Source organism: Phragmites australis, chromosome 6 (assembly GCF_958298935.1).
Source record: "Phragmites australis chromosome 6, lpPhrAust1.1, whole genome shotgun sequence".
Classification (NCBI taxonomy): Eukaryota; Viridiplantae; Streptophyta; class Magnoliopsida; order Poales; family Poaceae; genus Phragmites; species Phragmites australis.
The window spans coordinates 9656902-9679236 of record NC_084926.1 but is presented as its reverse complement, the minus strand read 5'-3'; the positions used below and the strand labels follow the sequence as shown (position 1 = coordinate 9679236).

The following is a 22335-nucleotide window of genomic DNA, read 5'->3' as shown; positions in this document are numbered from 1 at the left end:
CACACGGTCAGCTAGTAACACTGTCCTAATCCATTCAACGTTCTTCCAGAATATTACAAGAACAATCGTGATCTACTAGAAAACTATCCATTAGTTTACTCTTGATTGCATTCGTCCACCTAATTCTTATACTAACGAAATTCAGAGATGACATCAAATATCAGAGAGTTCGCAACTTGCACCTCAAGAACTCTTCAACGGATCTTATTCTTCGTGCATGTCAAACATATTAACGTAAGCAAACTTGTCTGTCTGATTGTATTTTTTAAAACCTTAAAAGGCACGTTCGTTTTAAACAAACAGACAGAAGATAGTGTGTCAAATTCTCGCACTGTTGCTTACCGGTCCTGATCAAATCCCATGACTTTTAGTGAGACGAAGTCCACTTGGAGATACCTGGTATGCGATAATTAAAGAGGCAGGCAGGCTAGCCAGAAAGTCAGGGTCCCAACAAACTTCCCTGAAATCTGAATTGACTCAATCTGGGCTAAGATGAATGAAACTCAGGTACTCAAAACGCCACGTTTGAGCAAATTACAGACAAACAACGCAATTGACCAGATCAGCCTATGTCTTCGATTTGCCAAATCGCTTCGTAGACTACACAAAAATCACGAGGGAGATTAACGCCGTTCCTTTTCAAATGGCAAGTCTCAAGATATTGTTCGTCCACCTAAAATCGACAGAGTATCAATTTTCTTTTTGAGACGACAATCGACAGACTATCTTGAGACCGTTCGCAATTTGCACCGAGTGTTTGTTTGTTTTTGTGCTAAAGCCAGTAGAATGTCATTTTTCAACCAAAAAAAGCCAGTGGAATGTCATTTTTCAACCAAAAACAAGCCAGTGGAATGTTTCGCGAGGCCTTCGCGTTGCTTGTCTGGCTGAGACACCCTGCCCAAGATGATGCCAAGTAGTGGTATAAATTGTGGTTGTTAACCACTGAATTGCGCTCATGCAAACCGTGACATGCATCAAGTTAGGTAGAACGTGCCTTATCCTTAGCCCAACGACTAATTGCATCACATGTCTTAATTTTTGAGACCTCATGCTCCAGAGCGAGATGCAGCGAACGCAGCCCGGCGGCTGATGTTCTGGACGAACTCGTTGCAGTCTGAACCGTCGTCCGGGGTCCAATTTCCAGACGAACAATTCAGTCCTGTCGTTCCCGCTAGCTCAGTCATGTGAAACGAACGAGCGACTGATTCGCCACGTCGCCGTCAATGTGCATGCATCCAAGCACATATGCCTCCGAAACATACCTGCAAGTCGCAGGAGTGACTGACCCGCTAGAGGTTCCAACCACGAGAGTTACAGTGGTCTGACACTTTTGGTGTTACGAGGATGCATGCATGCATGCACCTGAGCACTTGTATCGCTCGGCGCCGCACGGCAGCTGCGGGCCCAGCGTTTCTCTCCATTTCCTCCGGTCGTCTGCAACTACGCGCTGCGGTGTGCTTAAAAGATGCGCCCGGTCCGGGCCCCGCCTCCCTCTGGAATTCGAGAGCCGAACAAATCGCGGCCCCAGAAGGCAGTCCACGTGACCCCACCGAATTCTCCTCCATGGCCCGCCCACTCCGCCCGTCACGGAGCACGAAAAAAGCTCGCCGCGCGGATCAACAGACCAACCAGCACCCACCTCCACTCCCCCACTGGCAGCCGGGACCCCCCCACCCCGAAAGCGGAAGGTTTCAGCCCTACGCTGCTGCGCTCCGCGTGCCGAGCGTGACTGGCGAGGCGGCGTCACAGAATCGGTCCGGAACCCATTCCGGTTCAGCGTTCTAGTCCTTCCTTCCCTGACCTTTTTATATACGGGTGGCCGTGCGCTCGATCTCTCATCTCTCCCACGGCTGACGGCTTCCTGGAGCGTTCCATTCCATTCCATCCCCCTTCAAGTTCCCCTTAAAACCGCGCCCCTCCGCGCATAGGTTACCCAACAGTTGAGTCGATCGATTCGAGTAACGGCGCTGGTGTGAGAGTTGGCTACGATGGTGGTCGGGTTCCGCCGCACGATCTCGTTCCCGGCGCCCAAGTCCCTGGCGGGGGCCGGGTCGAGTGCCAACAAGTCCGCGGCCTACCGCGCCCGCTCGGCGAGCCTGCCGTGCCGGTTCCACCCGCTAGTGCTCCAGCTCGACGACGACGTCGCCGACCTGCGTGCGCTGGTGGGGCGCCTGGTGTCGGACGCCACGGCGGGGTCGGTGGCCGAGGGTGCGGAGCAGCTGGGGCGGGTGCTGGTGTCGCTCTCCGAGCTGCTGCACCACCCGCAGGCGCAGGATCCGCTTCGGCGGCTGGGGCGGTCGCCGTTCGCGGAGCGGCTGCTGGACGACTTCCTCCGACTCGCCGACGCGCACGGCAGCTTCCGGGCCGCGCTGGTCGCGCTCGCCGCGCTCCAGGCGGAGGCCCGCGCCGCGCTGCGCAGGGAGGAGCCCACGCGGCTGGCGTCGGCCGCGCGCGCGCTGCGCCGGTCCGGGCGCAACCTCCAGCGGATCGCGTCCTCGGCGCGCGCGGTGGCCGGCAAGGCGCCGCCTCCCCCACCCGCCGACCTGCCGGCGGACGCGGCGGCCATCGCCACCGCCATCGTCGACGCGGGCGCCGCCGTGGCGTCGGCCTCCGCGGCGGTCTTCTCCGGCGTGTCCTGCCTCTCCATCGCCGCCGCCACCGCGCGCGTCGAGGTCGAGACCACGCCGTGCTGGATGCCCTCCCCCACGAGGTTCATCACGCCGTGCGCCACAACGGGAACCACCCACCACGCCGTCACCACTAGGCCCTTCTCCATGCCGCGCATTTGGTGGGTGGCCGACCTGATGCGCTGGATGTCCCGCGCGAAGCGCCGATCAGCCAAGAAGCAGCACGGCGACGGCCACTGCGCCGCGCAACCCCAGCGCGACGCCACGGTAGACCCGGAGGAGCAAGAACGGGAGGCGGCGTTCATGCGCCTGGACAACCTGGGACGGTGCATCGCGGACGTGGAGAGCAGCGGCGAGGTGGTGTTCAGAGCCCTGGTCAACACCAGAGTCTCGCTGCTCAACATTCTCAGCCCAGCCTTCTGATTTCTGAACAAGCCGAAACACATCGGAACCCGGCGAGCTCGATTAAATTTTGCGACTTTGGATGAAATCTGTACATAGGAATGCGAGCTTACGAGATGGAGTATATCAGATTAGCAGTGGAGTGCTATGTTTAGGGCGCTCGATTCAGAGCGGAGCCAAAGCACAAGTTGCAGGAAAAATATTGTTCAAATGTCAATCTCTGTCCGCTAGCTTGCATCCTTTACTTCATTGTTTGCGATTCTTTCTATAGTTTCCGTGAGACAAACCGCAAGATTGATTATCGTAGATCTTGTGCAGCTTCATGGCTGTTCTGTTCTTGGAGCCGAAGCCTGAAGCCCTGGACAGTCGAGCGTGTGCTTTGCGTCGTTGTGCACCTGTGCTTGTCTGGTCGAGGCTATCGTTGGTTGGGTTCGGTGAGGTCACGTGGAAGTATCATGGACGGATGGCTCAACTGATGAGATCGGGGTGGCGATCTGCACAGGCTCTTTCCAGCACGATCCGCAGCAGGAAAGTGGAGGGCGATGGACGCCGTTTGCCATTGGCGCCAATCACGCCGATCCCGTGCTCTGATGGGCCGTGGCGCCGTCGTGGCGGAGATGGCGGTCAGGTCAGGTGGTGACCTGCTTTGAGATGCCTGACCGTTTTCAGTTTTCTACGCGTGGCAGCTCCGTAGGAATATCGCATTCTCATCATCCCATGAAACTATGACAGGACTCAGGAAAATGGCCTTCGCTGCAACAACTCCACCAGTTAATTCGCGCCTTCTACAATGCCACCCCCCCCCCCCCCCCGGGGCCGAAAACCATCATTATCATCGATCAAGAGTAATTTGGTTGGAGGAATCCTTTAACTTGGAATCAGCATATCTTCACGGAAGAAGTCCATTTTCAACTTCGAACTATCGCCAAAGTCCTATTTTGGTCCTCAAACCGGACATGTTTGGCACTTAGGTATGTTTTTGTTCACGGGAGATCCATGAATGAGATATGGCCATTCAGTTTTTTAGTATTTAGTTGAAAGGTAGTCTGAATGGGATGATCAGTTGAGTAAATATTTTTTTAAGATGTTGGATGAGCTTATTCATAAAAAATAATGAACAAAGCTATTTATGTTCTGATTGAGTTTTATTTCTGCTGATGTGATTTATTGTGCTTGGTTAAAATAAATATTTTTTATCACGCTTTAAATGACATTACCTTCTAAAACGTTTATTTGATTCGTGATCCTATTGTAACATCGTATTCATTGTAATTAAATTAATAAAATAGATCTCGCATGATTATATTTCGAAAAAAACAAAATACATGACAAGCGGGTCCTATAAAATTTTGGTTGACACTATACAAATTCTATTCGTCCAACCAAACAAAAATTGCATTGCCCTATTTATACTTCCAAATAAAAAAAAGATTATCTCATCCAACAAAATATAAATTGACATATCACATCCAACATTGACCTGTAACCAAACTCATCCATAACTATCAATACCATGCACTTTACGGCATCTTCAGCAGCCTTGCCATCGTCCACGCCATCCGAGCGTATAGCCAAAACGAGTGAAAAATGGTCTCCAGGAGCCTTGCCATCATCCACCCCATTTTGCCGGGCTCGCTATCCCGATCCTTCCGCACACTAAGTCTAGTGTGTCTCTCCCCCCACGTCATCCTCCAACTGTCGCTCGCTCCCGTGTGCTTCCGACACCATTCGGCCTCTGCGGCTCCGCCCCGAGCCCCCGACCTTCGTAGCTCCCCTCTATCCTCCATCATCTAGCCGCACCCTATTGAGTAGCAGTTTTTTTTCCTTTTCCCTTGTCGTGCAGTCACCCAAAGCCTCTCTCCCCGTCACCATTCTCCTCGTCAGCCACAGCAAGAACAGAGCAGTGCCATTGCAGCACCACCCTGAGCCCTAAATCACACACAGTCAAGCCCAATTTCACCCAACTAAGACTCAAATTGTGAAGAGAAAGGTTGCCCAGGGTTGTCCCCGCTATTTCCCGCACGAATCCTTCATTTCCTCGACCGAACCGAGCTTTTGCGCATTGTCTTCCCCAACTCCGACGGTTTCCACTCAATCGCACGTTGCGCCACCGCCATAGCGCGTCTCCTGTCCAATCGAGGGCATGGTGAGCTTCTTGGGACCCTCCTCCAACGTTTGCACATGCTAATTCCTCTAAGACCCATCGCCAACGTGGTTGTCTGCCCAAGACGAGCGCCGCCACGCAAAGGTGCTTGTCGTTGGCCGTGCTCTGGCCAGTCCCTCTGTTCACAAACTACCTCAGGTGGTTCTCATCGCATGCTCTCTCCGATAGTGCCCTCAGCCGACTAAATCCCACCTCCGTTCAATGTCGATGAAGTGTGCTGTCGCCACTCCCGCACGCCAACCATGGCTGCCGCTACTATGTGGGCTGAGCTCCCCGCTCCATACATGTTGCTGAGACCAAGCAAAACAGAACCCCCTGTTGCGCTGGTGCAAATGGCGCCTTCTGCCACCTTCTTGTCGCTACCTGTCACCAACCAATGTGCTCCATACAGAAGTTGTTCATGCTCTGTATAGGATTGACCTAGGCTAAGCTTTGATCTGGTCATGCAGGCCTCGTCTCCATAGGTTTAGAGAGTAAATGGTTGGATCTACGTGCAAAATGTGTATGAAAGTGAAATATCGAGAGTAAAATATGAATAGTATGAAGATGCTCCTGGGCTGCCGGCTCATTCCACTCTTGTTCTGCGCCACTTCACCCCGGTTTTGCACCACGTCATCTAGCAAAACCATGTCAACATCATCTTCCTCCTTTTTCTTCACCCTCTCTCCCATTTTCCTCTCTCCACTGGTTCGAGCCTTCGAGGCAGCGGTGCTGGCAACCTCCGGCGACGGCACGGGGTGGCCCACCAGCATCTCACCCACCTACCGCAACGGTGGCGAGAAGGAGCTCGGCAGAGCATCGGCACCAGCAAACGCGCGCGCCAATCGTTTGACGGAATGCCACAGAGACAGTGGCCACTCCGTGCCGACGTCCATGGTCCTCGAGGCGCCGTATGGCCATTGTCCAGCACGCTGCTCTCCGTGCATCCATAGCCGGTGAGTCCCCGCTGCCGCAGCCAAGCAGCAACATCAGCACCTCGCTGCGTCTGCCCTCGCCCTGCAAGGTGGAGGAATGGCACGCGGGACGTCGGAGGTTGGGCGCAGCGGCGTCATGGGCCAGACCGGCGAGGTGCGGCAAAATGGTCGTTGCGGTGCCTTCACTGCCTCATCCTCCACCAGCGGTCAGCGCCCTGCCGGCGAGCTTCTTGGAGGAGCCGCATTGAAGTTGAGCTCAACGGCTACTGGGAGGCAGAGCTGGTTTGCCCGTGAGCTCGATTCAACGATATGAGAGCTTGATTGGAAAGCAGCAGAACTAATTCGGGGGCAACAAGGTCGATTCAACCTTGGCCCGGTAGCATATAAGCTCGATTTGGTAGTCTGCACATGAGCTAGCGCATGGGCTCGATTTGGTAGCCTTGGCTCACTAAGTTGCACGGGATGAGAGGAGAGGGAGAGATGACAGAGGGGGGTGACAACGGGACGAAGAAGAAAGGAGATGAGAGGATGACATGTGGGTCTCATTATTTTTTCGTTTTATTTGTTGAGTTTACCGAGTAGCTGCCACTTCACCAAAACAGGGTTGTTTGGACGAGATTTTTTTAAAAAAATGCTGTGGTCCGGCCGTCCGATCCATTGGACAGTTGACTAGGCCGGCCTATTTGTATTAATTTTTGTTCTCATATCTTTAATATTTTAGATATTTAAATTTAATATTTTAGATGTTATAAAAATTTATTGTCGTAGATATTTTCGTATGTTACATTCCGAAATCTCTTTCGTACCGATCCGAATCTGAAAAAAATATTTATTTAAGTTAATTTCTACATTTTCGTATCTACAATATTTCAGATGTTCAAATTTAATATTTTAGACATTATGAAAATTTATTGGCATAGTTATTTTCGTATGTTGCATTCTGAAATCTCTTGGGTACAGATTTGGACCTAAAAAATTATCTATTTGAGTTAATTCCTATATTTTTGCACCTCTAATATTTCAAATGTTCAAATTTAATATTTCAGATGTTATATAAATTTGTTGTCATAATTATTTTCGTATGTTGCACTCAATTCTACACCACTAGCGCATCAACCTGTGCGATTGCACAGGCTAGAAATTTAGCATACAACTGAATTTTAGATATTTGTGTTAATAATAATTGTATGCTAAGATAAATCAGCTATTTATATTTAAATATTAGAATATAAAATATAAATGTAATTTTTATTCATAATATTGAAATCATATTTATTATTTGTGAATAGATCTAATTTATAATTTTCATTTTATGTGTTATGCAAATTGATTTTTATTTGTTTCTTGATTTTTTGAAATTATTATTATTTTTAATATTGTCACCGTATCTCATATTATTTTTTTGAGATACATTATAAATTCTTTGATATTACTTTTATGTGATAATCCGTAATATGTTTGCGTTTTGTTGTTTTAATTTTGTAATATCTGATTACACGTATATTTAATTGATATATTTTAATTGATTTGGAAAAGTGTGTTTATTGCTAACGTAACTAAGTTGGAGTTTGCTAACGTAACCTTGTTGGACAAAGGATATCTATAAAAAAAAAAGGAAAGATCAGGAAGGAAGTAGTCTTAGAGTTGGACTCTGATTTGTTTTTTAATCTTTTGTTTCTTTTGGTTGTTGATCTATGGTTACAGTTAGTCAATCAATCAATTCGACGGTCGGATATTTTGCTTTTTTATGAGAATTTCTAGGATTTTTCTAGGATTAATGTGGAGACATCAAAAGGAGCCTTTAATTAGTAAATATAAGATATGGGGTTTTACCTGAAATATTGTGTGTAACATAGTGGGATGTTGTTGTGAGAATTTTTCTTTCGAAATCGTATACATACCAGAGCTATTTTTGTGTATTTTTTGATGTTGCAAAAATTAATTTTAGATGTTGCAGATGTTATTTTTCGATGTTGCAATGATCCGTTCCGCCCTTTTTTTGGTTTGCAAAGTTTCGGTTTCAGAGTTTGAGGACCAAAATCGGACTTTGGCAATAGCTTTTGGCACAGAAAATAGATTTATTTGTATCTTCACCCACAACTCTTTCCTTAATCGGTCAATCAACCCACCTGCAAGGCTGCAATAATAAAACTGGGATTCACAGGAGAGACGACGAGACACAGGACCGAAAGAATCCCATAAAAAATGTAACGTGACACACCATAGAGGACGCCGGAGGTGCTATTTCAGAGTTCACTCCCCTGAGGCTGCCAATTACAAGGTTGCATCTACATGGACTCTTTCCCCCCTGTGTCACATCCCTCGATTTGCACGGTTCTCATTAGTCGTAGCAGCTAGTAAATACTAAGATCCGGAGTATCTCGGACTAATATCCTAATCGGCGTATGGCCATCTTCTTTTCGAGCAAAAGGACACGAGCCTCATGCATTAAAAGAAGAAAGGAGGGCGCCTAGAGGAGGCCCCGTAACGGTTGACGGAACTAGCCAGGTCAAGCTGCAAGAAACAAAAGAAACAGGAAAAATACTAAGCCAGAAAGACTCTCTCTCTCTCTCTCTCTCTCTCTCTCTCTCTCTTGTGGATGCCTTCTTTGATTTTGAAGGCGATATGTCCAGTGCCAAACGATCAAGCCTGGTTCTGGAAAACTCTTATGCGCCTCTCCTTCGGAATGTTATTCCAACACGTACAAATGACGATCAAAGATAATATATCTTAAACAAAGCCCAGTCAAAGGAAAGTATGTGCATCAGCACACACGTGTATGTGTTACTACCCCTTCCTCAGATGATACCTTGTGATAAGTTGTCCATTCCCTGAAGCGAGATTCTGGGTTAGGCTTAAGGTGTTAATTCTCGTTCAGAACTCCAGATTAATGGATGGTGCCGGTTTCATATGTCTCTTCCTGAAACCGTCAGCGCGTCCAGTTCCACCAACCTCGGTGCTTCGATCAGAGAAATGGATTACCTGAAACATATGACCTCGTTGTCGAACAGATGCGAAACGTCCATGCGTCATGCATCACTAGAACTATAACGTTGGGAATAAGAACTAAGAAGGTTGTGATATCATACTAGGTAGTTGGACAGCGCTACTCCCGTCGACCGTGCTTGGTCTCGACCCTTGGCCTTGTTTATTTGGAGACGACAAGACCGGTTTAAGGAAAGAATTCGCCTTTGAGTTTAGTAGGTGTCATTTGCCAATTCGCCATGTCACATACGGCCATGTGCATGGGCGGACCCAGCGCTGAGTGAGTGGGGTGTATGCCTGTTCAAATTCTTGTTTTTAGTGGACTTTAGTGTATTTAGTTATTTTTTAGACAGTTGCAAATATTTAATTACTGTTGTGCCTTCGTTTATTTTTTTAAGCTAGATCCGCCCCCGGCCATGTTTGTCTCAGCTCGTGCTGTCATGCCATTGCTACTCTTCCATTTCATTCGTTACCTGGGATGTGCTCAACTGGTGATCACGAACCGTACTTGGCAAGCAAAAGAGGTGAAACGCACGCACATTGCACGGTTCGGCAGCTGCAAACTTTCTGGCCCGTGTCGTGGTATCGCATGCAGTGAATTCTGCATTTCTGTCTTCACCCAGGCCTGTTCTGCCGTGCTGCGGCGCACGCGCAGAGATGTGCCAGATTTCGTATCCGCAAGCCGACGCGCCGTACACACAAAAAAGTCTCGGTTCGGCACGTCCGAATCTCGAATTTCCCGGGTCGCCGGACGTGGCCGCCCAATCACTTCATCACTCGCTCGCGCGGGAGGACCTGCTTCGTCGCTTCGACGCGCTTTCGCAGGAAGCATCGGTGGCAGAGCTGGCACGACCGCGCGACGATGCTGAATTCAATTCCCCGGCGCGGCCGGTTCGGCGGCCAGCTCCCCCCGTGCGGATTCATGATCTCGCGGGCGCCGCCGAAGTCAAAGACCCCGTCTTTTATTTTACGCGCAAGGAAGCCGCCAGGCGGACGGCGTTGGAACTTGGATTGGAATAGGAAATGCGAGCGCGCAGGGTGTTTGGTTGGGTTGGTGCCCGACAGGTTGCTCCCGAGTAGCCCTGGCCGTGGGTGGACTTGCCGGGTGGAGTCGCAGTGTAGCACAGTGAGACGCGACACGAGTGAGACCCGCTGCAGCTAGCTTGCCGTTGCGCTGCTTCGTTTCCTCGGGATCGCTGTAATTTAATTAACGTTGTCCGAGCTGTCGATGCAGCACGTTCAACGAGCAACTTGGTTTTGTTCTTACATAGGCGTCATTTTAGGTTTTTTAGTGTTGTTTTTCCCAATAGTCTCTATTAAAAACTATTAAAATTTGAAGTTGAATTGATTGAGGATAGTGGACCGTGTGGTTTGCGTGATATTAATTGAAAATGAGAGTGATAAAGAGAGATAGATATTTTAAAAGTGGGTGTATTGATTGTCACATTATTGTAGTATGTGCTAAGGTTAAAACGATATCTAAATAAGAAGAGTAAATTTTGTAAAATTATATATACTTTGACAAAATTATCGTAAAATTATTGATCTTTGACAAAAATATCGTAAAAGCTACAGATTTAAACAACAATTTTATAAAGCTACAGATATATTATTGATTTTATCGCAAAACTACATATTTTAGAGGAGTTATTTCTAGCACCGTTACTATAACGATCAGACCCTGCTTGCAATCTCATAGCAACTGTCAGCTCATAAAACGGGTCTTCCGGGAGCTTATGAAACTATATATACTTTAGCAAAATTATCACAAATCACAAAATTACAGACTTAAGTAATAATTTCACAAAAATATAGATTATATCGCAAACCTGTTAACCTGACAAATGGGTTCCACTTGCAGTCACATAGACTCTTGGACGGTTCGTTTCATGAGCTGGCAGTTGTTGTGAGACTGCAAGCGAGGTTGATCATCATGGTAATAGGGCTAGAAATAATTCATCTAAAATCTGTAGTTTTGCGATAAAATCGACGCTAAATCAATAGTTTTGTGATAATTTTACTAAAATATATATAATTTTACGATAAAATTTATACTAAATTTGTAGTTTTGTGTAACTATTGTTTAAATTTATAGTTTTATAATAATGTTATCAAAGTATATGTAGTTTTACAAAATTTACTCAAATAAGAATAGAGGTAGTGAAACAACAATAAACTCGTGCTGGCGCCACTGATTTTTTATTGTAGTTTTAAATTTGAAACCAAGCCCCTTCTGAATTTGACTCAGGCATGCAGCTGATGACCGGCTGTTCCAGCACGGGATCCCACTTGTCTGGACTCTGGAGAAATTGGGTATGCACATAGCACTAATTTCAATGTCGCTCCAACAACATTTGCTGCAAGCATGGGCATCTCCGATTCTAAAATATGCACCGAGTGACGTCACAAAAAAGAAGAAAAAAACTGCACCAAGATAGCATAGACTAGTGCTATCCAATATTTCAAAATTTGATTCAAGACCGATTAGTGAGCTCTGGCGATTTCTTCGATATTCACGGTTTTTTATAGTAATTCGGTAGAAATTGGTCAAATTTCGTCATTTTTTAATTTTGAATTTAAATTTGACCAAAAACCAATCAATTTTTGAATGCGAACCACAGCGAATTGGTCGGTAACAGTGAATATCGAGCGATTACAAACGTATTTTGAAACCCTGGTGCTATCTCTTCAAGATTACTCTAGTTTGCTTTCTATAGGTCAGAATAATGACGCTATTTTCCTTTACTCTCCATTCATCACTAACTCTTTAGTGACAGTCTAAACGAATCTTTTTTACAGCGCTAGTTCAACCGGATAATCTTTGTTCAGAAAGAAAAAAAAATCAACCGGGTAATGGGCCAAAATAGAACAGTACATGGGCAGTAGGCCTCCAAGAAAGCCCACGTAGTATATGACGTCACGACCGCACTAACATTGTTTCCCAAGATCAGTATTGGGCCGAACTCTGCGTAGCCTACCGAAGATCTTTGCCAACGCTTGCCTACTTTTTAGAAAAAAGTTCAGATCGTCTCCCTTAACTATTGTTCGAATCTATTTTTCTTTAAACCATAAAATTAGATATTTTACCTTATCTAACTATTTAAATTGATGTAATTTACCTCCTTAGCTGGTATTGATGGTGGCTTCATCTCACGTGGTGTTAACGTGGCAGTGAGACCCACATGTCAGATGACATCTCATCATCTCGTTCTGCTCGTGCATGTGACTCAGAGAGAGGAGGAGACGCCTCGTCCACCACCGTCGTCTCCCGCCTCCTCGCTGCCGATGCTGACCCCACCCTCCTCGACCACCTCAACTGGCTCAGGTGTAGGTTCTCGGTGCTCTCGGGTAGGCACAATGTCGACACGCTAAGCTGTGGCCACGCACCTATGATGCTGCTGTCCTGTGAGCATGCGGTGCGCATCGGCTATCTCAGAGTGGTCGTGCTCCGGAGATAGGAGCTCGGTGTAGGAGGTGGCACCGACAACTGTGCTCACAGGCAGGCGAGAGGGCATCGGGTGAGGCTGGCGGGTGAAAGAAGATGAGCAGGGTAGAATGGATGGCTAGCGATGCCCTACTTCCTCCGAGCTATCCACGACACTTAGTCCTCTAGGATTTGGCAGAGAGGTAAAGGAGGGAGAGAGGGAGAGTTTGAACAGTGTGGATCGGGCTATATGGCACATAATCACGACGAGCGACGACGGCTTGAAGTCTTCACTACCGGAGGGGAAAGGGGTGACAGGGGGTCCTCGGCCAATTGGGCCTGGCTAGAGCAACGCAAGTCCATGGGCTAGATTAGGTCGAGGGGGTTCTACAATGAGCTAGCGACGACGAGATACATATGGCCAAGGCGTAACACGGTGTGGGCTCTACTCAATGGCATAATGTACAAATTGAAGCTGCAGGGAGCTCACATATTAGCTAGATGTGAAGGAGGAGGGGCGGATTGGGAAGTGGAGCTACCTCAAGAAGATAATCGATTTCCTTTGTACGGCGGAGTGGTGAAGGGGATCGATCTGTCCGAGGTGGCTTGGGGTCGGGGAGGCAACATAATGGGTTCACCGTGCTCTCATGATCACTCTGGTGTACTCGCCTCGAGGAATGGTGCAAGGAATCGACCAGCAACGTCGGTCGGAAAGGAAGAAGAAGGCGGAGAGCCGAGAGCCGCCGCACTTGGGTGCTTGTTGTTGGCCCTTTCTGACCTAGTCTGCCCAGCAAGAACCCCTCCGTCAGGTTTGCCTTAGAGCATTGATGCTCACACCGTTGGCCCCATGCCATTTCCCCATCAGATTCGTCGATGGCATGTCACACCACCGTAGTCGCACGTGCATGATGGTCAAGGCTCGACGGCCAGGGTGCAGCAAGGCCTTCGGCCAACTGCTTTCCCTCCTCTTCAAGGCTCCGACTGAGATGCGCGGTAGCAGGAGCTCGGCGCGGCAGGGGCACAACAGTAGGGGCACGACAGCATGACTCCATATGGCAGGGCTACGGCTTAGTTATCCCTCCTTAGCTGCATCAGCGAAACACAGCCAACATACAGGCTGAGTTGTCGTCACGTAGAAAGAAACTACCATCAATATTGGCTAAGGAGGTAAATTGTACCGATTTGAATAGTTGTATGAGGTATGATATCTAGTTTTACGGTTCGAGAGGGAAAAACAGATTCGAACCATAGCTGAGAGAGTCGATATGAATGAATTTTTTCTTACTTTTTATCATTTGGAGGCCCAATTCAAGGTCGTGTTGGGCCCAATACAGGAGAAGGTCGGAAGCAACCGGCTGAACCGAGCCTTCATGCTCTGCAGCCTGCGCAAGCCAATTCGTGCAGATGGTGAGCCTTCCCTTCGATCTACTCCATGTAGACAGAACCCCTCTGAAAGGGCTGATAAAATTTGGAATTTCTTTTAACAGTATGCAACATCTTCATGCCTTTACGATAGTTGAACCTAGTTGACTAGAGTGGTTATTGCGATCCATTTCCACACTGTTGCCGCCTGAGGCCTGAGGTCGTAGGCCTCGTGGACATGTGCGGCGGCCTGCGAGCATGCGATCGATCATGCGCCTACAGTTCTATCCACCAGTAGTTGATAGGAAATGGCACCAGGATCTATCATTTCTACTGGACCAGGTGTTCTCCTGGCAGCTGCGTGCTTCATGCTTTGGTCTGAAAGAATCTCTGGAAGGATGGTCAGCCGCCAACCGCTTCCCCATCATGGTACGCAGATCAGGCGGGCCTGGCGGGGGTGCAGTAGGCGTGGCTGCGCTCAAACTTTGTAAAGAATTCCATGTGCTAATCTGGCCATGGCGCAGGGTTGCGTATATGCACGGTGAAATGCCCTGCTGAGAGTTGGTCACACATGATTGCATGAGCAAAGAACCACAAAACAAAGCTGTAAAATGCATCAGTGTCTACCTGGATGTTCAGTGAGAATAGTTCAATCTGATGAATGCTTTTTTCACCAGGACATGGCTCCATGTTTATTGTTTGAGGCACTGTTAGTGCTGCTGGGGTGAGTGATTTGGCTGTGTCCTTGTGCATTGGCTCCCGTGCAAATCTTGACCGCCTCCACAAAGGTGTGCGATCCAATTACTGGACCCTACACTAGTTAATTTTTAACGGTTTCAAGCATTCCTACCCCAGTAGCAGTACAGTGTGCCATATTCCCTTTCGAAGCTGTGGTTCGGTGCAGGCTGCAAAAATAACCGTGCGAGTGCGTTCGTGGGTGCTTGTTTAGTGTGGTCATCGTTGCACCGCATGGGGAGTATGCTTTTCTTTCGGTATCCTAGCTGAATCATGTCTCCCTGCCCAGCTCAAATACGCTTTGAAATGGACAGTTCATTCAGAGCTGAGCTAGCTGCCAGGGCCACCCGTATCCACTATGCAGCTAGCAACCTTGCCGCAACTTTACGGTCTGAAAAAGATAAAAACGCCAAGGAAAGATAAAGAGGAGAGGTAATAAGAAACAAGATCAGCGAGGCAAAGGAAAAAAAAAACAGTAAAGGGCGGTGAAATCCGTGGTGAAAGCTGGCTATAAGATTCAAGGGCATGCAAAAGCGCAGGGGCAGGCAAAGCGAGCGAAAGGATATGCGAATCAGTACGTGGCCTGCACGAAGAGAGCCTGCTGGAGCTGGATGGCTCTTCAACTCGAGGCGAGACTTGACCAACCGGAACTGCACTTCACTGCTGACTGGGTACGTTAAAAAAAAAAAAGAGCTAGCTCTGCATCTTTCTTTACTGGTGCGTGGAATGCAGTAAAGAACTGGAGACAGATGGGCGCCACTTCCAATACTTGATGACGAATTTTAATAGTAAATACTTGTCGAATTCATATAAGACCCTCTTGCCTCTCTCCTGACCCGTCGATTGCTCCCAACCCTGGTGCCACCCGCCGCACGTGTCATAATTCCCGCCTCACCATTGTCGTCTCCAACATTAGCGTGACCTGTCCCTCCTCTTTCACCCCTCTCCCTCCTCTATTGATCTCTACTCCTAGCACCGTCTCCCCGCCCTCCTCCCCGCACTCCCTATCGTCATCGTCTCCCCGTCCGGCTCTGGTGACAGCCATCAGTTGCTAACCACTACATCCTGACACCCCAACCACCATCACTAGCCCACCGTCGGTCATCCGCCACCTGTGGTATGTGGCGCCCCCACCAACTCGTCACCCGTCCACCACCCGCAGCCACCACATGGCCAATGGCCTTCCTGAAGCTCCCTCTACAACCGAAGACCCTAAATCCCCCCCCCCCCCTAACCCAAACCCCTAAGCCCAACCTGAAACTCTAACCTCACCGGAGTTCATAGAGCTTGGGGAGTCCAACACAAATATCTTTACCGATCTTGAGGTGAAAAATTCGACAAAATTTGCCCTGCTAAATCTATCAACAGATAATAGCAATTGTCTAAGAATAAATCTAAGAAACAATCCTCCCAATACATAATATATATAGCTTGTGTCTAAAGAGATTTATATGACTAAGATTCCAATGCAAATTTGGTTGTTTCTTATTTCTTGGATTTTGAGCCTAATTTGTTACTCTCTCCATCTTAAAATAAATGACATTTTAGTCTTTATTATAATATTCAAAGTACATGATGTTCTACAATTTTAAGAAAACTTTAATCTATTTTTTTTTATCTTACTACCCCTACATTAAGTAACATACTTTCCAATGCAAGTCTCATTTCCCATACAATAAATTGTATTAAAAGAAGATGAGATAATCATTTTATGTTTATCTTAATACTTATACTTAAGTCTAAAACTTTATCTATTTTGAGACGGAGAGTACTTCTATACGACACTAACTTGTTTTGTTTCTTTATCTAATTGCTTGCTATATCAAATTTTATCTTACGTGAACGGATATTTAACGTGTAAGACATTTACAGGTGAGCATTGTGAGCAACCTAAGTTAGATCAGATAACGACTGTTGAGTGGTGATCCTTGAGTGCAAGATTTTACCCTGCTGCGTTGAAGTTTGACTGCCATGGCGAATAGAAGGATAAGCCTGTTAACTACATCTTACAAGTGGTAAAATTTATACTTCTTCCATCCTAAATATAAGTTAATTAGGATATTTAACACGATCTCTAATATAACACTTTGACTAAGCAATATCTATAAGAAACAATATATTATTTTAAATAAAAATAATTATATATTATAAAAAGTATTTTTCGTGATGAATCTATCAATATCAATCTTATGCTATCAATCTATATGCATTTTTAATATATTGACGGTCAAAGCTTAAAAATATTTAATTTAGGACAATTCTAAATAAACTTATTCTGAGAGGCAGTAATCTTATTCATGTCCAAATTGTACTGAGCATGGATTAGAGCAGCAGTGTAAAAAATTAAATTGGCTTAGAGGTTTGCGCCTGAATTAACTGACGACTTCCAAGTGTACGTGCGCTCTGGATTATTAATGGAGTACTCCATACTGCATACAATAAGAGGAGACACAATAATTTGTGCCTGCTACGTACCGAGGGATGGGTAATAGTTTGTCCAGTGACATCGCTGAAACTGGATTAGAAGCGCTGACAGTGATCTCACATGCATCTCAGCATCAGAGTATGGACAGTACGTGGCAGTTCAGTGAAGTTGCCAGCAGATGAAAGAATAGGTGTGCAAGATGCAACATAGCAGCAAAGTAATAATATAAACAACGGCCTTTATCAAGGGCTAGCACAATTTTAGGATGGGTCATGGGGCGCGTCCTTATCTGACAGAATCCGATATACTCCTTTCACTATAAATACTTATCGTTTTTAATTTTTCACGACTTTCAATATACAATTTTAATTATTATTATTTTATTAAATTATAATTATAATATATAATAAAATATAATATTATAAAATATTTTTTTAAGAACAAATATAGATATTATTTTTTTTCCTAAACTAAATATTGTAAAAGCTATTGACCGTTGAAGTTTTAAAAATTTAACTCGATATTAATTAAAATAATAAATATTTATGATCCGATTGAGTAATATACTGGCCTTCAGGGAATAAGTATTTTTTAATGTACAAGTCGAGTATATTTAGAAGCTTCGGACACCGAACTGACCAGTGCTTACATTATTGCGTTCCCTATGCTTCGTAGGCACGAAGTGCCACAGAAATTTCACTATACTACTAGTGCTAGTACTACTAGGCTACTAGTAGCATACGAGTCCTGGGGTTAGTTTTTATGTTCAAGTTGATGTACAGAAATACTCTATCTTAGATACGGTACAGAAATACCCCAAAAATTCGGCCATAATTGATGTACACTAGGTTCTGTTCTGATTGTTCAAGTTTCTGAAATCTGCTGCTGCTAGTATATGTCAGTGTTCTAACAGAGCGACAGCTGGTGTTGGATCTCTCATCCTTCCATTTACCATATGTAAAAAATGGAAGGAAATATACGACACAAGAGCAAATTTAATCGCTTGTTGAACTTTCTGCAGTGGGTATTTAGTTGCCTGATTCACAATCATGTGATCTACGGAAATGCTTCACCACATCAACACTCATTCACCTGTCTTTGCCGGACTAGGTAGCTAGGCACCATCCAGCTGTTCTGCAACTGAAAGGAAAAGTAAAAGAGTTCATCAGTGATCTAGTACCAGTACCGCTGCAGTAGTAGCATCTAGCATGCAATCTTCTTCTAATTTACAGCTAGTGGTTTTACGGTCGTACACAACGAGGATGAGAAGGACTGGTGGTTTAATTATAGATTATGTGCTGAATAAAGTTATGAAATTTTTTTATAATTTATTCTTATTTATACTTTCCTATCAATTTTATGTTGGAATGATATAATAATTCAACTAGGACTATATACATCCTTGGATATAAAAGGTTGGAACTTTTCTTTTTTCTAAAAGAAAAATCAAATTATAGATTTGACGGTGTCGAAATTTGGTACTTAGCTACCCAAATTTCTTACCTCCCTAACCATCTCGCTACATCCAAGGATGGTACAAAAAAAAGCTCATTCACATAACGTAACCAACACTCGTCCTCTTCAAGCCTTCAGAACAACTCAATTTATCTCAGTGTACAATAAAAGTACACCATTTATCTCAGTGTATGCTGTGGTGTGCACAGCTTGTACCCAGAAGCTTAAACAAAAGGATAAGATATTATGTACTTCATTTTTCTAATCGATCTTGCTCTCGACATCCTGCAGTATTTGATTTGACGTTGCGCAGAAGATCTTATTTTAATAAAATCCTATCTGCTCCCGACCAAAATTGAAAAAGGAGCATCAAAGGGGAAAATGTTCCCTTAGGCCATCTCCAACAGGATCTGTAAATCTGAAAATTCTAGTGCTACAGTACTTTACGAGGTACTGTAGCGCTGGGAAATCCTGCTACAGTGTTAGGGACAGGGGATGCTGTAATAGTGATAAGTGATGCTGTAATAGTATTTTGAGGATGAAAATTTGAGGTAGCTGTTGGAGATGACCTTAGGATTTTATTAAAAGAATAACCTAAATCCTAGACTGGCTCAGTAAAAATATGTTCCACTGATTGTTAACTCCCGAACAAAATTGAAGAGGGGAAAAACATTGCTGACCCAATCACACTGGAATCCTGTCCCACAAATGACAAATGGCAGCAATCATAGACTGATACAAGAATTATGAGCTAAAACATTAGGGACCTTCATTTTTGAACGAGGGTTAAATAATCGTTCGTATGAGATCCAGATCGGACATGTGAGCATTTGCCAAAAGATGTCACTACCCGTTCTAGTTTGTTGTGTACTAAGTACATGTAAACATTGTAATCCCAAAGCCCTTTACCACATGAAAGCCACTTCTAATCTGTCGTTGCACTACAGTGCAATCACTACATTGTTACAGGAGCTTCCATTTCCTTTGCCTTGCAACGCGTGCGTGAGAAAAGGGTTGTGCAAGTGTGAAGAAGAAAAACTAACCAAAACATGTAAAAGCGATGATGGTCCCAATGGAGATAAGTGGCTTATCTATTACTACCGACGTGCGCTTTTTGAGTTGAGTGCATGAGGGCGTCGCTTTGTTCCATGGGTCTGCAGTGAATCTTGCTGGAACAGTGACCTGCTTCCTCTTGTCACCCTCTGGCGTGGGCGCCATGCTGAGCTGCCTTGTCCAAAATCACCATTCGACCATTATCACCATCTATATCTACTGCTAAACCATGGATTCGTTTGTTTGTGGCCCCCCAACTCCTAAAGTAGAATATACAGTCAACTTTGTGTCTAGTGGTGTCAATTCGTATGGCCCAAGGAGCACCACGGTCGGAGATCAAGCTAGGAGATAAGATTAGTAAGAATTGTATTTAGTAAGGAGATAGGTTTGATAGTGAGGATTCGAGTTTATTTGTGTAGAGATAAGTTTAGTAGGAGATAACTACGAATTTAATTGAATTAGGATTGTTTAGAGATAAGTTAAAGTTTCATATAGATAAGCTAGGAGTTAGAATTGATTTAGGATTGTAATTTTTTCTTTCTATATAAAGAAGCAGTCACATATCATTCTAATCAAGTAAGAGAAGAATTAATCTAAATCTCTCTAATATTTTAAGTTTCCATCATCATCTACAGTCTAATATCTTAACCTTAGCAGATGATATTGCCCGGCTACCTCCTAGATCTTAGATCATAATAAGTTGTTAACTATGTGTTCACCTTTTCTCCATCTTAGATGACTGGCAAATAATGTTGATGAGTGATAATAGAAGGGATGCTGATCTGGATGGCTTTTTAGAAAGTTGTGATGCAGAGATCTAGGGATTGATCGGTACAACTTCAGATTCAAGATCCATATTAGATATGGAGTTTATATATAAAGTGATTTAAACATTTATTTAAATAATAAAAATCAAATGACGTAATTAAATACCCTTAATCCATTCACAATTTTAGATACTAGATTTTTTAGAGCTAGATATGACCGGCTTAAAAAATATAGGATTTGAATCCCTACCAAACAGGACTCTAATAGTGTCTCTATCGTGTCTGCCAGCTCGTAACATACATTGAGAAAATTATGCACGAAAACCTAACACGGTAAATACGTCGCCTTGTCTTTGGTCAGTGTCACGTATATTGTGTTTGTCAACAAGAATAAAGAATATTGTGACTATTAATAGTTACATAATCATTCGTGTTGTGATTTGTACTCTGGATGACCTTCATCGATCGTCTCGGGGCGACGACAATACGAGTGGCGATGTTTTAGTTTTTGATGGATGAAATGAACAAATAGTAAGATGTTAATTTCCACATAAATAGAAACAACAAATAGCCACTCATAGTTGCCTACCTGCGCACAATTCCGTCAACACAACGTCTTCGTCGTTCTCTGGATCGCCGCACGCCAAAGGCGCCTAATTAACTCGTCCTCCCCCTGTCCAATTTGTTGTCGCCTCCCAACCGTGGTCCGTAGATGACGTCCTTGTGTCACCGACGTCGATTGCCAACGCCACGCGCTGCTAGATTACCAAAGATCAACTCGTTGCCAGCGGCGGATGGAGAGGAGATCGACGCGGAGCCTTGGTTCCATGCACGCATCATGCATGATATATCGGTTTGCCTCTTTGCAAAAAACGAGCATTTTACCATGCAATATAGCAATGTCACCTGATTTTTTTTCTCAGTTCGTCCAGTCCTTTGTAATGGAGCCCCCTACTCTCGCAACAGTGCACGCAGACGTCCACTGGTCTGGAAACAGCTGACGCACACGTATTAGCATGTCGTAACAGAGCGAGGTGTGGTCTATGAACAGTGATGCGTGACTGAACCTCAGAAAGCCGCGCACGCTTGCCAAAAAGGTCGCCGAGCTCAGAGAGATCCAAGGCGATAAATGATTGAACCAAGAAACATCAGAAAACAGTGGTTGATGGAGTTAAAGAGCAGGTAGATGTCACGGGCCCCACAAAAATTGAAACTGCTCCAGAAGTCCAGAGAGGGAAAGAAAAAAGGGCGCGGAAGCGAGTACCAGAAATGATAGGATGGCCACCGAGTAAATTCCCTGCGCAGCGTGAGTCGCATTCAGAAATAATCCTCAGCCCCTCGCACTCCGGAATGGAGTAGCGAAGCAATGGCAAAAATGGGACGATATAGGATAAAAAGAGGATGGGGTGGAAAGAAAGAGGAAAAGAAAAGGCAAAGCGAGTCTGTCATTGGTGCATGATCATTTTATGGGCCATCATTGTGGTGACTTTTTTTTTCCTCGTTTGATTCTGCTTTCCAGATTCGTACCCCCACTCGTTGATGAACCTTTCAGTACCACTATATAAAAATTAAATTTCTGTTGGAAGTTAAAATGAAGTTGGAAATTAAATTTAGGAACCTCGTGTGCTAATCACTTGGCACAGTCTAATCTACTCCAGCAACCCACCACAGCCTGCACGGCTGCACCCAAGGCGTTCCAAGCGAAGAAGTCCCTTTGTGCCACACTGCCACCGCGGCAGATCGCTCGGTTGCAGGCGGACGCCAGCACGCGTCGCACTCGCGCCTGCTGGCGGATCCGCTGATGGAGACCGGTCAAGGCCGTACGTGCCGGTGAGAACGAGCGGTCGAGCTCCATGAAGACGAGCGTCAATGCCTGCCACCAAACCGAGCCCTGTGCGTGCCATAATTCTTCGTCACACTCGACAAGATTAATTTATCAAAATCTTCTGTCACTTTAAAAAAATCTTGTTATATTTTTTGTTACGGATATGTAGGACCGTAACAGTAGAAAGAGAATTTTAT

At 45.4% G+C, this 22335-nt stretch overlaps 1 protein-coding gene across 1 annotated transcript; it reads left to right on the top strand.

The window, feature by feature from the left end:
* Positions 1-1532: 1532 nt before the first annotated feature.
* Positions 1533-3246, top strand: LOC133921576 (uncharacterized). The gene has a single exon (XM_062366517.1). The coding sequence runs from the start codon at positions 1989-1991 to the stop codon at positions 3048-3050; it is 1062 nt and encodes a 353-aa protein (XP_062222501.1). The 5' UTR covers positions 1533-1988; the 3' UTR covers positions 3051-3246.
* Positions 3247-22335: the final 19089 nt, after the last annotated feature.

Coding starts and splice junctions, on each gene's coding strand:
- LOC133921576 (XM_062366517.1), top strand. CDS start 1,989: ATGGTGGTCGGGTTCCGCCGCACGATCTCGTTCCCGGCGCCCAAGTCC.